Consider the following 16,600-nt stretch of genomic DNA (forward strand, 5'->3'; position numbering starts at 1 on the left):
AGATGGTTGTCATAAGTGCGCCCGCAACGAGTCACGCCGCTGTCTCGTACCAGCAGTACGTAACACGGGCCACCCGCATGACGCGTTGCGGGTGTGGCCAATTTCACTTGAATTAGCTATGATTATATGCAATCATTGCTATTTAATCAACTTACTTTTGCAAATCAAATTGAATAGGAGTATATGATATAAAATCAAAATTAGTGAAATACAAAAATATTAGTATAAATATACCTCCTTTTTAACACTAGGAGTAATTTGAATATCACAATAGTTATAACAAAAGAATACAGAGTTGCCGTGCAAACCCTCAAACAAATAGAAGCGAAAGAACGAGGAGGAAGGCCGTCACCGGCAGCAACTTGTATTCGATCTGAACTCCACTGTTAACATTAGCTTTCTCTTGTGCAGATCCCGGAGCTGGTGCGTCGCACTCGAGGCCAAGCTTGCCCTCACGGCACTCACTGGCAAATAGGCCCGGTGGATACTTCCCGGAGAGGTTGATATAGCTGAACATGGTTGAAGCACAGTCATTGGACAAGTCATTCAACTCGGCCGCAAATGGACAGGCGAACTCCTTCAAAGCAGGGCAGCACAAGCTTGGTGGGTATTCAGGCCCCTTGCATTTGCTGGTGATGATAGTGTAGTTCTGAAACTCGAAGTTCACAGGGCATGCTGCCACAACAGATTGATTAACCATCAGCTCAAAATCAATTTTAGTTACGCAAAATTATTCGATACAATATCAAGGAAAACACCCTTCTTGTGAAACAGAGTAGATGTGCATATTCCATATCACTTTACTAAGTTACTTACATAGATCGACGTTGGGATTATGTTGATCACAGCGCACACAACACACACTGCACGTGCACGTGCACACAACAAACACAAACACAACATTGCACATGTAACACGTACCAGAGTTTTAATTTTGATTGATTTCTTTGACATACCATATAAAGAAGTTGAAATTGGAACACAATTTATATCAATTACTTGATGTTTGCCAAACAAACATCAAAATGATACCAAGTGACCTATAAAGCAATTTAGCATCATTTCAATGAAGTGGCATTTGGATAAAACCCCTTTCTCCCCTAACCTTGACATTATCCAACAGATAAAAGAAGATCAAAGAAACTCAGCTCAAGTTTATTTTAGTACTCACTTCAAAATAACCCAGCTAGAGAACGAGGAAAACATTGACAACATCCAAACCTATCCTAGTTTAAATTTCCATGTGTTATTTCTAACGGGGACAAAACGTTAGCCACTCAAACTACACGAATGAGAACCAAACTCTGCTTGTTTCTAACTTTTCAACCTAATTTTTGTTTCTCTATCTTCAACCATTTACAACAAACTCAAACCCATTTCTCAGTATATGTCCCACTAAAAAGTAGTTTTCCTCCAACCATTGACACCAAATTCAAATTTTACATCATTTTTTAGTATATGTCTCACAAAATTTTGTGGTTTGGTGTATGGTTGGAAAAGTTTTCTACACCAAAAATGAGTTTTGGTGTATGATTGGAGATGGTTACAAAACACAAACTAAACCTCTCAAATTTCATATTGCTACTTATGCTTGATTTCCAGCCATTTATTTCACCAGATCACATTCTCAAGGTTGTTTCCCAGATTCTGGTTTCTATTTGAAGGACCAAACACTCCATGCCACTCACATTTTCCTCTCTCATCAAATTTGGCGCAAATAAATCGCCAATTCGGTGAATTAGGGCAAGAAATAACTTCCTTCACCCCAATTTTATTCTTGAAGAATTATTCACAATTTCTATAACCTATTCGTGCTGGAAAGTGAAAGCATATTTACTTATTAAGAAACAAGCTAAAACGTTGAAATTTTCAAAGGCATCAGCAAATGAAGTATTGATTGCAATCTGAATTTTTCCATAATTCGATTTAAATAACCAACAGATTCGTCATAAAAAACAAAATCCAAAAAAAAAGGAAAAATTAAGGATAAGAGAGAGAAAAATAAAACCTACATATCTTAGCTTGAAGGAGCCTTCTCTCACTCAAAACTGAAGATCCAAATACAGCGTCTGCGTCGGTTAAAACAAAATAAGATCAACAATCAGGAAGGTACACCATTTCAGCCAAAAATTAAACAGAGAATTCGAAAAACAAACCTGAAATGAAAGTGGAAGCGCTGAGAGAGGTAGAGAGCGAGAGACAGACAAGCAGAACGAAACAGAGCTTTGTGTGAGTTGAATTCAGCATGGTTGTGGTATAGATGACTCCGTTTGGTATGCCGATCCAATTAAATCAATTTGAGTAACCTGAAACTGTCGCAAAAAAAAGTGTTTGAGGTCGAAACGGTGGTTCCGTTGCAGATCCGTTTCTCTCTCTAGATTTCCGGTAAATGCAATAAATGCGCTAAGAGATAGTAACTGATCAAGATCAACGGATTTAGCTTTTGGGTTTGGATAGGTAACTGATGAAGAGAGATGGACAATTTATTTAAATTATTTAAATGGTAATGGTTGGAATAAATGAAAGACAGCCCACTGCCAGATAATAACGCGATATCATTTTCCTGCGTTTCCGTGTCTACACCAACTATATGTTTTAGTACTATAAGAAATTAGGATTTTGAGCAGCTATTCAAATTTCAGTTTGGATTTTTGCTCGATCTTATCTGATCCAAAATTTTTACGAAATCTGTATGCCGGAAATCCACTTCACGGTTACCTCCACGACAAACATGATCTAGTGACTCTACTCTAGTCATAATACGTTGCGAGAGTAAGCGAATGTCTGTCATCATATGACGAAGAGTACCCTAGCCATGCTTCGATTGTTGCGTCCAACCGTCCAATCCAATCGAAATGTGTGGCATGCATGCTATGTAGATAGCAATAAACATTGACTTAGAACTGAGAGCTTCACGTCAAAGCTAAATGTAGCTGTAAAAGAACCATTGAGTATGTTGTTTGATCACGTGCCCCGATGCAATGGTGAATGAACGAACCATCAATGTTGAGCTTGACTCTCGAAAATGAGTTTTTAAACAGTTGTATTTAAGTTGTAAATCATTACATGTAAATATTAATGTCGTTAATTAATGATTCTATCGTTGCAAATCTGGCTGTTTTAAATTTTAAATAGTTGAATTCATTTCATTAATTGTAACTTATCGGCTGATTAGTTTAATTGGGGCTTCAATAAATTATATCATGTCCTAAGTTAAATGTTTTTGCTGAAATCAACGAATGAGATCATATTTTAATTCTAAATGGATAAAATTAACTAGATTTACTCAATCAGACACAGAATTAATTTATTTATTTGTAATGAACCGCGAATATGTTTCTACTAGATTTTTTTTGTAAATGGTAATCAGACGATTAATCTTTGTTATATTACGTGCAAATTTCTTAATTTCTTACTCGTGGAATGATCTAATATGAAAAATTGTGTCATGTTTTCATAGACGGAGAAACTACTACTACTACTACTTATATTAGACCTACCTAAGAATACAAAATCCACATCGTGGAAGCCACAACTCTTTGTTGGTTTCATTAGAACAACATGCTTCCTTGTTCCTTCATAAAAAATAAAAAAAAGAAGCACTCTAAAACAAAAGCATGGATCTTTCCTCGTATAAATATTAGTAGAGCAGTTACATATTTGATGAAAACTGCTTCATTTCTACATGTTTGCTCTATTCTTTACCGACATTATATTTGGAGAAAAGAGAGCCTAACCTAGTTTATCGGAGTACGGTTAGATCAAGTATTGCCTTTTTTTACACTAAAATGTATACACTGTCCAGTCAACAACATTCCTCCGAATACGAAATCATAACTGAAGCTGCATTCCTCCCACGGTTAACGCTTAACAGAAAAACCTCCGTTCCTGCAAACGAGTTCAAACTAGATCAGTAAGATTGTCCGAGTGAGGCACTGCAATTGTGAAATTGAAGCGCATGATGCCCTGCTTGGCTAATTGACTTACCTGAAACTCAGACTCTCTCATATTCTCCAGAAACTCTGCTATATGGAGCTGCTTCACCACTGTCGCATGCAACACCTGGAAACAAAAAAAAAGATACAGTTTAATTCATGCTGGCCAGAACTCAGCTGAGTAAAGACCGAATCTGGTGGATGATTACCCTCTTTGTTTTCTCAAGGTCGCACTCCATGTTCTTGATCCTATCAAGAGATTGCTGAAGAATTTGGTCCTTCTCTGCTGGAAATTCTCTAGGTTTGCTGTTGAGTTCTTCCAGCAAACTTTCAAGTCTTTGGAGACGCTGTACACATGGACGTACCATCTCCTCTCTTCTCACAGCTCTCTCGTGGACGTAATGGTTGGTTTTTGGTTCAGGGTCACTCTTTAAACGTTTGGTGGACAAACATTGCTCCGTCTCTTCAAATATTCGATAGGCGTCTTTTGGACTAACAGAGAAAGCTTGTCCAGTAAAAACACTAACGGTCTGGACATATAATGCAAACTTCTCTTCACGACTTTCATCTTATGCTTTATGGTACCTGACACAGTCCCAAAACACAATCTTAAGCAAAAGAGTAGGGTTATATGCTTAAAACAATTAATTAGTGGTAAAAAAAAGACAAGAGGACTACATACAATCACAATTTGTTTTCTCAATTTACTTAGATCGAAAGGTATAAATAACGAATTAAGATAAAAAAGAACGACCGATAGCTAATCAACATCACCACACAACAAGAGAGACATGTTAAGGAGAAAAAACAAATCTCTCATACTTGGTTTGGCATCAGCATCTCTATTTCTTGCACTGTTCATATACATAGACTCATTCTCCTGTCCATACTCATCATCTCCATCACTGCCCACTGCACTAAAATACTCACTGGAACTGCTATAGGTATGTGCATCTGATGTTCTGACCTGAAAAAAAGTTTATAAATTTATGCATGAGTAGGCAACGACACTGCATTGCTGCCAACAAAAATTCCACGATGACTACATGAAGATAGGTGCGTTCTTTAGTTGGTATGTGCAAAGTGAGCGAGAAGAATGAAGGGGGAGGAGAGAGATGGAAGGAGGGGGGAATTAAAGTAACCATATTCTGTTTACATATTGTGCAGTGATAATATACTCCATCAGACTCACTTCTTCATGAACAGAAGCCAGTTTTGAATTCACCGAGCTATTTAGTCTTGTTGGAGAAAAAGGATCATCACCATCAGACCATGATTCAAGAGTAGAGATATCCCCGCATTTACCCTTACAATGTGATACACCAAAATATGACACATGGCATAACAGAAACTAAAAAATGTTAGTTATGAAAAAAACACTAACTACCTTCAGTGAACGGATTTGAATATATGAGTCACTTGCTGATTTTGCGATATGCCCGACAAGAGCTGGTTCTGCATTGAACATAAGCTACAAAAGGACAATTATTTGCATTAGTAAATAACTACAGATATACAGACTTCGACATCTTGAGCAATGTTCTGCAAGTTGCAATTAGAAGTACGCGAACTACTCATAATTGTGCTAACCTTTTGTATCTCTGGATCATTCCAGGGACCCTTATTAGATCTTAGGCAACCTCCCTCAGTATTGCAAGAGCATGTTCCGCCCAAAAACTCAGGTAATTGACTATGGATACAATGAGAAACTGTTAGATGACATTTTGTTGGAAATACATATGAGGCCATGCAGAAGAGAAAATTAAACCATGGATCTATGGCTTCCAGTAGTTTTCCTGAAGACTTGGGGTCCAAAACCTGTTTGACAAATAATTTTAGATCAATATATGTCGCTGGAAATGGGACAAACAGATATAAGTCACAAATGGATTTGCATATCCTTACATGGATTTTAGAGAGAGTTTTTGGATCCAGAAACTTCTGTGCAGCAGGCCAGAGAACCTTCTTGAATCCAGTTCCAGCATTAACAATGTACATAGAGTGAAGAGTCTGTACATACAAATAGAAATACTTATAAAGGGAGCGCTTAAATAGTCTCAAACAAATATTATCCCTAGAACTAATCGACAACAACAATAATAACAATAATGATGTTTGTGGTGTTAATACTGATGATGACAACAAAGATGACAATGATTACCTCTGGGTAGTAACTATTATCAATCTTTGTCATGGAAGCCAGTAAACTAGTAGCAGTCTTGGTGAAATTCTTTATCCCCTGAAATAACCATCATTGACATTATTCTAGACATCTAATTTCAAAGTTTGTCAGCAAATGTGAAGACAAGAAATGTAAGATAAAACCAGAAAATAAATTCCTGAGTTCCCTGCCACTCAGAGAACTATTGTTATAGAAAAGGATGTTGCTTTATTCGCAGAACACAAGAAGCGGGAAAAGAAGTCAATTATATCAAAACATATAATGTAAGAGTCTTTTATTCACAAAACCCAATATAATAATCAGGGAATCAGGAACTAAAATTGTTTCAGAGTTGAGTTGATGGACTAACCAGGCCTTGTACATCCAAAATTGTGGTGGAAGAACATATTCGTCTCTTTGCAGAAACAGAACAAGCAGGGAACTTCTCATATATAACCTTCTCAAACTCCTGAACATGATATTTCAAATACCGTTCAGTAGAAGTGATGCGCATTAGTTTGCCAGGGTGGGCCCTCCCAAGCCTTTCAATGTATACAGGTCTGCCTTCTTTGTCAACACCATGGTATCCTTGGGGATAACATTGTAAAACTTCCTCCAGCTCTGTAAATTTGAAGTCCTGAAGCAAATGATTACACATTTCATCACTAAATGGTGAAACAATCACTAACCCCCACCTAGTGGTGACATATGTACAAGAGTGAGGAGATATCCACTCAGAACTGCTTTTCAACTTTTATAATGTAAACCACATACCTCCAATATGGTGTCCGCTCCATTCTCTTTCCTCCACTGAAGCATTTCTTTCCACATCTGGATGGTTTTGTCAATGTTGAAATCTCTTGCTCTCAGGAATCTGTATACAAATCAATATCATTAACAGTTAGGTTACTGCAGAAAAAAGAAAAGATGGAGGAACCTTATATGACATGGTGAAGATGGGGAAATGGCAATGACTGGTGCCCAACCTCCCCACCCAAATCACTGGTTTCTTCAACCACAGACTTCAAAGATTAAATGAAATTGATTACTATTTATTGTTGGAAACTTCTCCATATAGTCATAAATTACCATCATAGAACCCAAAAGAAAAGAAACACAAATCCATGCATCAAATCATACAAAATGAAACACAGCATTTCATTTGCTATGATCAATTATCAAAAAATGGGGTTGATTCAATTTGTCCAGGCAAAATGAGCAAGAACTAATAACCACGTTCCTGACAGTGTTACAACTCTTGAAAGGTGAATATGTTAGGACCCAATAACTACAACTGATCGAGCATCCAACAGTCTCAAATGCTCTGAAGTCTGAAGTCTGAAGTCACATATGCCGCTGAATGGATATATTATTACAATACTGATCGAGAAAGTCAACCCAGAGAAAAGCTCACCTCAACAAAGTATGGTAATCATCATGTTTCAGTGGCAGCAATTCCCTATCTAGAAGTTTTTGACGCAAGTCGCAGACGGCACTCTCCTCTCTTGCATCGCGTACATCCTCAATGGAAATAGAAGGCAGGCCAAAGTGAACTTTCCTTTTACCTCTTTTCTTGAGAGAATGAGTGAACTTGCTTGAAGCATTTATAGCCCTTTTCCTGAAAGCCCCAATTCTTGATTTCCTCCTCTCATCATCAGAGTTCTCACAATCTGATTTACTCTCCCTTGTTTCGTCACAACTATCGAATCCATCCTGGCCTAGCACATTGAAGAAGTCAAGAGCCAAAAACATCATTTCTGAGCTTGTTTCTGTCTTCAGATAATGGATCATATAATAGGCATTCATATTTGAAGTAAAAGCAGCAGCTTATTAGCCACCCACCTGACATTGTCGCCATGACCAAGATGTATAGCTCAGAGGAGAGGTATCAGATTTTCAAGGTTAAAGTCACCTGGTTCGCAAAGAAAATGATGACGCCCAAGCTGCACTACAGTAACAATAAACAATTGTATTGGCAACAAATTTGTACTCCATAATCCAATGTGTAATCAACTGTTTATTGCTAATTGATTCCTCAAACTAGATAAGATAATAACCACATCAAAATAACAAAGGCAAGTTCAATGAGAGATAGTCAAGGTCATCATCAAATAATCTTATCAAAAAAACAGCTCAAATTTACGCTACCGTCAAAATAATTTGGATGACCGAATTCCATTAGTGAAGATCACAAGCATAACATTCCACCGGTTCTCATAATCCACATTCACAATCTTCATAAAAGGAGAAATTCAATAATGCAATTAAAATTTCCCTCGGATGTCGCATTGCATTTAGATTCAAAAAGCTTGAACAATAAAAAATTACACAGACACTACAAACAATTCCACACATAAACACACACACAAACACACGCAAATCTCCTCGCATTCAATCAATGCGATTAATGGATAATCACGAAACGCGAAGCATTTAGCCATAGCAAAACTTACACTAAAGCGCAGAATCCGTAGCAGCTGGATCGCAACAGCGAGAGCCTACTGCATTTATTTCTTCGGCCTTCAATTCACACAGATGAGTGCTAAATTTAGTCATATAAATAAATAAAATAGAATCGGAAGCGAATTTTCCTCGAAAAATAAATAAATAAGGATTGAATGAAAACGAAAGATCTAACGACTAATATTATATAGGGATTAGGGGGAATGTGTACGTATAGGTGTGCTGTGTGTACGTCTTCTCCTTCAAATTTCAATCCTCTGTGCTGTATTTTGCGGTCTCAGCCAAATCATGTCAAACTTTTTTTATTTGGTTTCGTATTTTCGGCATTGCTGTTATTTGTCGCACCGCTGCTTCCCCTTTCAACTGCTTACGTGTCATTTCCTTTTTTTTTTTTAATTAACAGAGGAGAGTGGGAAGAATCTGCTGCCGTGGCGGTAAAACCGGAAGGAGAGAGAGGAATAAAAAAGTTACGGCGTGTCTGTATTTTGCACTTTTTAGGTTTTAAAGAGGTAAAAAGTGATTCCACGGCCTACAGACACAGTGTACCCGCCATATTTTATTCATTTTCTTTTGGTAATTTATTTTTAATATTTACTTATAAGAATAGGTAAATAGGAGTAAGTGACAATGGAATTCAATTGACCCAAAAACACTGCATTATTTATTTTGTATCATATGTTAATCGTAAAAACACTTAAATTTTTGCGTCAAAACTTTTAGAAGCATTTAGTATTATATTATTATCATTATTTAATATCTTCCACTATTTCGTACTCCTAGTTTATACATATGTTTTTTTCATCCTAATTTTTTTTTATTATCAACACTGTTAAATTCTTCAAGTTTAAATATAGTTTAATTTGTGAATACGGTTTCAATAAATATTTTTTACGTTTAAGAGGGCACGAATAAGAGAAAGCATATGCACAAATAATTGAATGCAAATTTATAGGCAATAGATTATTAATGCTTCAATATTATAATAGTATTTGTTGGGATTATACTTCAAACCAGAGATAAAAGCCGGGCGTAATACAACCCAAGAAGGAATAACTAAAACTGAAAATTACAATGAAATCGAAACTGTAAAATGGAAATAAAACTTAGCCGAGTCGAGGAGGTCTCTTTCCGCAAGTAGTGGCGGACACAGTAAGGAGGGAGGAAGGGCTTAAGCCCCTACCAACAAATCTTTTTTGTGTTTTTTCTACTTCAATTTTTGGAAAATATTTTGTATACACTCTTTAGCCCTTCCAAAGTTTATATTATTGAAGAGTAAATCATCAAAATTGGAATGGTAGAAGGGGCTGAACTTTGGAATCAAAAAATTGCAGAGGTGAAATTACAGAGATGAAAATGGCTCCTTGTTTGATGGAAGAAGAAGACGTCCTTTTTAAAAAAATTAATAAGTGGAGTAATATAATATTATTTTACTCTAAAAGTTTCCTCGTGAATAGTGTAGAATATGTGGACTAGTTGAGCTATAATAATTGATAACTACTCTGTTAATATATTCACACATAGATTAAAAGTACAATCAATTCATAAATTTAATTTCAAAACATTTTTTTTATAATAATAGTGCTGCTATTAAAATGTTAACTGTGTTAAATTTCCATTTAGGTAATGTAATAATTCTAAATTGATAATATAGCTTTTATTACTATACCATTAATCATTCTGAAAGTATATATAATGTACCAAAATTTCAATTTAGTAGTCAAATTTTTGTTGTTAATAGTTACATCAATGATAGGCTATAGTAATAATTTACTAGTAATTGATATTTACTCTATTGAATATCTTATAACCTTGTGTCTAACAGAACATTTCATTATTTATTTGCAATAGTAATTTACAAAAAAAATGATAAGTCTAATTATAATAATATACATTAAAACTTTAATTTTCTTTAGATAAATCGGCCGACTATTATTTGATTTGAGTTTAAGATGTTAGAATTGGAGTTGGGTTCAAATTAGATTCATATGATTTTCTATCTTTTTTTATATATATTTGCAACATAGTAATATATTGATTTATGCATTATAATAATTTTTTGTATAAATTTTTTTATCATTTTTATAGTTGTATTTGTGATTTTTAATATATTATTAATTTTTATTATATTTAGTTTTATTATTTGAATAATATATATATATATATATATATATATATATATAGTATAATGCAGCCCCTACCAATAATATTTTCTGCGTCCGCCACTGTCCGCAAGACGAGATACGCCCCGGTAGTGCTCTTGGTTTGGCGTGTCGTCCCCAAAGATAAAACGGCTACGTCTCTGGTGAAGCAGCACCGCAATCAACAGAGCTCCGGCGAACTGGATGGAGGAGAGAGCATAGCTTTCGACAGAAAAACAATGCATGAGAGGGAGAGAGCTTATGATGCTATATGTTTTGTGAATGTTATGTTTTGATGCATGGAATGGCTAGCCTATTTATAGGCCTAGTCCACTGCAGGGGTCAACTCAACCTTGATGGCTGTCATCATGGCTCATTATGGCGGGGTAGTAACCGCCGGCCGTTACGAGTTTGAAAGCTGGAGTGGTCGACGTTGAATCTAGACGCTGTACACGCCCTAGTTCAACCGTCACATGTGGATTTCGTGAAGCGACTTGATCAAGACATCGCTCAAAGCGCAGCAGGCCGAGTTGATCAGACTGCTGATCAAGGCGCAACATGCCAAGTTGATCAGGCTGCTGCCCAAAACTGAGGTGGTCCAAAACATTAAGTCTGGATCCAGGGACAAGCCCAAAGTCCAAGACCAAGACCGCGGGCGCGGCTCGGCGCGCATGTGTGCGCGTGTGAGCTCTTTCACCCATCTTACTCCACGATAATTACTAAGTGTAATAAGTCACTTAATAAATACACATTTAAAGATGTGTCTCATCTCCTATGTGGGATAATTAACACTAGTTAATTACTCCCTACACTTTCTACTCATAGCTTTATCAAAAGCTACAATGTGATCAACTTTAATCACTATTTCTCACTCACCGAGAATCGGATTTGAGAAAGTGAATATATTACGGTCATCTACTTGGAACGTAGATCGACGCTATATCATTTAATTTCCTCGAATTAAATGTCTCATCACATTTATTATTCGTCAAACTTCGTTGACCGGATATCTTAAAATCAAGATTCCTACATTATATTAGTGATAAATTTGATGGAAATAATATTTGTTTATTTAAAAATATTGGGAGGTAACACTAGGTTTATAGAGTTAGTTGCGTTGGTTACATAGGTTGTCAGGTTGAGAATTTATGATTGGTAAAGGTAATACTACTAATTCCATACAAATTCCGTTTTTTGCTTTCATCGTCATTAATAACAAAATATGGGATGATACAGTACAAAATAGTCTCAAGATAGTTGAGGCCATCCACAACGCTGTTCCTATACCGTTCCTATACCGTTCCTTAAACCACTATTTGAGGGCCCCACTGTACTTTTTTACTCCATTCCTTAACTAAGGAACGGAACCTGCAACCCTCCGTTCCTTAACCGTTCCTTAACCGTTCCTTAAATTACTATTCATTCTATTTCAATTTTTATTTTTATTTCCAACTAAATTAAATTAAATAAACACACTACAAACATACTTTATTAAAAAACAAACATACTTTATTAAAAAACACACAATATTAAAAAAAATTACAACTTAAACTTAAAAAAATTAAAAAAAACACACAATTCAAATCCTAAAAAAATAAAAAACACACAATAAAAAACACACAATTAAACGTGGGAAAATAAAAAAACTACTCCGCCGGCGAATCATCCTCCGGAGGCGGTCGAGGTTTAGGGGGAGGGGGAAGACCAAGTAGTCCTGCCATATGCACAATTCCGTTCCACCAGGCCGTGAATTGGGCGTTGGGCGTACGAGAAGCGGGAAGTGTCCGCCATTGTGGCGGTTATGTACGCCACCATAAGTGTGTTCGAGCCTCCTTGTGAGCCCGATCCCGAGGCCGACTGGCTTGATTCTCCTCGGCCCTTCCTCGCTCTAGCCGCTTTCGCCGCCTTCGTCCCTTGCGGACGACGGCGCCCACGGCTAGATCCCTCGTACTCGGCGGCCGTAACCCCAACCTCCTGCGTGCCACGATCACTGGGCGCATCGGTGTCACCAGACGAGTACTGGCCGCTCGTCGTGTGCTTCGTCCGCTTTGAGGTTGATCCCGAGCTGGAGCGGACACCACCGGCCCACCTTTCCTCGTCCTTGACGAGCTGCCAAATATCAACATATTTGAACTGTACACCGGTGTCCTGGTGGAAGGCGCGCATAGCCGCCCTCAGTATGTCGGCGCCCGAAGCTCCGCTTTGGTAGTGCGCCGCTTCGGAGGAGTAGATCCCGCAGAATTTTTTGACCTGTAAATCGACTCGGCCAAAGTGAGCACGAAGCATTGTATATTTGCGCTTCCGGGCCCCTTTCGGCTTAGTCTCGTGGTAGACATCACGGACCTTTTCCCAGAAGCACTTGGCGGCTTGTTGGTTGCCGACGATGGGATCATATGAGACGGTGAGCCAGGCGGTGTACACCGCCTTTGTTTCTTCGTTGGTGTAGGGATGCCGGCCCAGATCCTCCGGCTCCTCCTCCTCATCCTCCTCGGGTGCCTCAGACGCAGCCCTGTAGCTTCCACCGCCTCGGCCTCCTCCCTGAGTGGGTTCAACGGGGATATCCTCCCGAATCTGGGACAAACCCTGGGAAAGCCGCGAGCCGGAGCCTCGAGCGTAGGCATCCACATCGAAAGTGGGTGGTTGGTACCCACCCGGCGTCGCCGACCCCTGCGTGCCCGGCGTCGATGACCCAGAACCACCAAGTGTGTTGTACATGGTCTCCCAATCGCCGAACGCGTTGAGATCCCACCCTCCGGCGCCGCCACCACCGTAATTGCCGTCGCCGGACATTTTTGAAGAGATAGAATATGAAAATTGGAGAGAAATTGATGTTGATGTAGGAAGAATAGATGTGTAGTTGTGTATAAAATGAATGAATTAGGTGTATTTATAGAATAAGAAAAAAAAATAAAAATTAAAAAAATTAAGAAAAAGTTAAAAAAAACGGTAATGTTACCGTTTAAAAAAATTTTTTTTTTTTTTAAAATTCGATTTTTATAAAAAAAAAATAATTATTGCGTCATTGCTGACGTGTCCCACTCGCGGCCGGCGAGTGGGAAGCACGCACGCACGGGGATCGGCCACGTCGCCCAGGCGCGTGGCGGCTTGTTCCGTGCCGCGTTACGTGCCGTCGGCACCCGGCACGGAATGGGAACGGGACGGGAGCGGAATGCAGCGCCGCAACGCGTTCCGCGGCGAAACCGTTCCGGCGGAACGGCACGCGGAACGGTTTCGGCACGCGTTGCGGTGCTCTGAGTGATAGTAACTTTTTCTTAATTGTCTTAAAGTAGTTGAATTATTTTTTTTATCTGTGGCAAAAACTTTATCTTTTCTCATATTTTATTTTATCTTTATCTCTCTCGTAGTACTTTATTCACTTTCTAACTTTACTCTTTCCACTTTATCATTTAACACATCAACTTCTTAATCTCCTATTCAAAACAAATGCTCACAACTACCTTGTGGCGGAGGGAATATAGTTTATTTTAAGGTTGATACAAAATAGTATTTCATCCGTCCCAACTAAGTTAAGTCGTATTCCTTTTTAGAATACTCAACAAAGTTGAGTCATTTTATTTTTTGACAAAAAAACAAATCATTCAATTACTCTTATTTTATTCTGTCACGTACTTTTCTTTCTCTTTCTCTTTTCTATTTTATTCATCTCTCATACTTCTCAACATAATTTTTTAATCTATGCGTCTAAAATTTTTGACTCAACTTAATTGGAATGTTGGAAGTAGTTTTTTTAGGATGATGTAAATATAGTTTATTTTTCAAATTTTTTAGAATGAATGCCGGTCGAGCAGGATTAATCTGGTTCCGTCTTCGGCGGTTTCGGAACACCTGTAGTCAAACCAAAAAAATAAAAATAAAAATGCAAGTTACTGAACTTGATTATAGAGTCAACGACTCAAATACATCCAACCCACTTAAATTACTCTTAATTACACAACGAGTAATTGTTTGACTGTAATCAACTCATCATTACATCAAAATGAAATGTATATACATTCAAAGACCATTAACTATACGTCTATACCGTTAGTTATAAGGCATTGACCACTAAGCTCGGTCTACATACAATTATTTATCATAAATGAGAAATTATATATATTTAATAATTTAGGTGGTCACAGAAAATGTCAAACAATTAAAAATTCATGGGTCAAAGATTTGATTTTATGTACTTACAATTGAAGAAAAATAATGGAGTAATGCATCATTGCATTGTAACAAGGGATTGGGTTATGTATAGTGGGCTACAAGGTAGCAGTGTTTAACTTTATGCATGTGGAGAGTTGTGTAATAATTTTTGTTGTCATCCAAAAAAATATGTCAGATCACTGGTTTCAAGCTATCACATTATTTCTATTCAAAAATATTTTATTGGGTGACATACCTAGATCTTCTGCTACCCAACACCATTGACAAAAGAAAAATAAAATAAAGGGGTTTCTCTGATTAAAGCTGTATTGCAAAATTGCAGTGTTAGGTTGGGTTTTGATTAAAGTACAATGTTGTTTTTTGTAGGTTAATATTCACATAGGAGTACAAAAAAAACAATGGTAAAAGTTGATATCCTTAAGAAAATGAAAGAAGAAATGAAAAAGTGAGGGCAGAAGCAACATTGAATGCAATGTACATATAAAGTTGGGTGATGGCTTTTTTGTTACTCCATATTATCTTCATATTTGAGATTATTTTGAAAAGTCTCCACATTTGTAATTTAATGGAGTACTTTCAATAACAAGGCATTTTGTTAGAGCAAAAACAAGGGAGGCTACAAACAAGGCTATGGCTCTGCTGAAAAGAAAAGAGAATCCATGTTTCAATGTATAGGCAAATCAATATAGTTGGGTATAGGTAGAGTAGAGGGGAGTGTATACTCCTATGGTTGCGTTCGGTTGTCATGACTAATATTATAAGACTATCCCTCTAGGATTAAGTTGTAGGATTATTTTAGTTTGAGGGGAGGCTATGGCTAATTATCATGAGACTATCCATCTAGGATTAAGTTGAAGGGTTCAATCTTATGAACCAAACATGATACATATTTAATCATGAGATTTAATCTTGTCAACCGAACACCCCCTATACGAATAAAAACAAAAAGGAGATGGAGAAAAAATAATACTCCGCGCGTAGGTTTGGAGAGATGGGAAAATAGCAACTTTATTGTGAGAATATCTAAGTGAAAGGAATCTAAAAGATTTCAAATCCATGGGGCAGATTTGATTTGATGAAAGGTTTCAACTGGCACAGCATGCCCGGCCCCTTGAGAATAGTTGTGGGGTCAAATTTGTAAAAACACTATCCTTGCAAGTACTACTGTATTTAGGTAAATGGAAAAAAAAGTTCAAGTTTGGTTAAAATTTAGACTTTAATCAATCAAGATTTCAGCAATGATATGGCATAATGAGTCACTTACTTGGCATCAATGTTTTGAAAATCGGATCGGCAAGCGAACCGGCGAAGCTACTGGTACACGGTTCAACTGGTCGGACCGTTTTACTGTAGCAAATATAATTAAATATATATTATATAAATACATCAAATTTATTATATAATAAAAATAGTTTTGATTGATATAAATATATAATTTAGTGAATAATAAATATTATTAAACTTAACTGTGGATAAGTATAATTAAATTTTAGTGAAATATAAATATAATTATATAAATATGCACCTAATATATTAAAATTTATATTTAATTAAATATATATATCTATATATATCTATATGACAATATTCAAAGTTAGTGTAATAAAATAATAAATTACTATTAAAGTTTATTAAATAACAAATATATAACTAACATATTTTATTTACAATTAGTCATAACTAATTAATCAATTTATAAAAATAATAATTAATCATAGAATGAATGAAATTTATTC

The 16,600-nt window shown here is 36.8% G+C and overlaps 1 protein-coding gene and 1 pseudogene across 1 annotated transcript; both read right to left on the bottom strand.

Moving 5' to 3' along the window:
• Window positions 1-200: 200 nt before the first annotated feature.
• Window positions 201-2,499, bottom strand: LOC121756524 (GPI-anchored protein LLG1-like). Its single transcript, XM_042152088.1, has 3 exons — window positions 2,157-2,499; window positions 2,013-2,069; window positions 201-675 (listed from the first exon to the last, which is right to left on the bottom strand). The coding sequence occupies exons 1-3, from the start codon at window positions 2,245-2,247 to the stop codon at window positions 311-313; spliced, it is 513 nt and encodes a 170-aa protein (XP_042008022.1). The 5' UTR covers window positions 2,248-2,499; the 3' UTR covers window positions 201-310.
• A 1,106-nt stretch (window positions 2,500-3,605) lies between these two features.
• On the bottom strand, window positions 3,606-8,730 carry LOC121754236 (annotated as a pseudogene).
• Between the last annotated feature and the right edge of the window lie 7,870 nt (window positions 8,731-16,600).

Source organism: Salvia splendens, chromosome 11 (assembly GCF_004379255.2).
Source record: "Salvia splendens isolate huo1 chromosome 11, SspV2, whole genome shotgun sequence".
Classification (NCBI taxonomy): domain Eukaryota; kingdom Viridiplantae; phylum Streptophyta; class Magnoliopsida; order Lamiales; family Lamiaceae; genus Salvia; species Salvia splendens.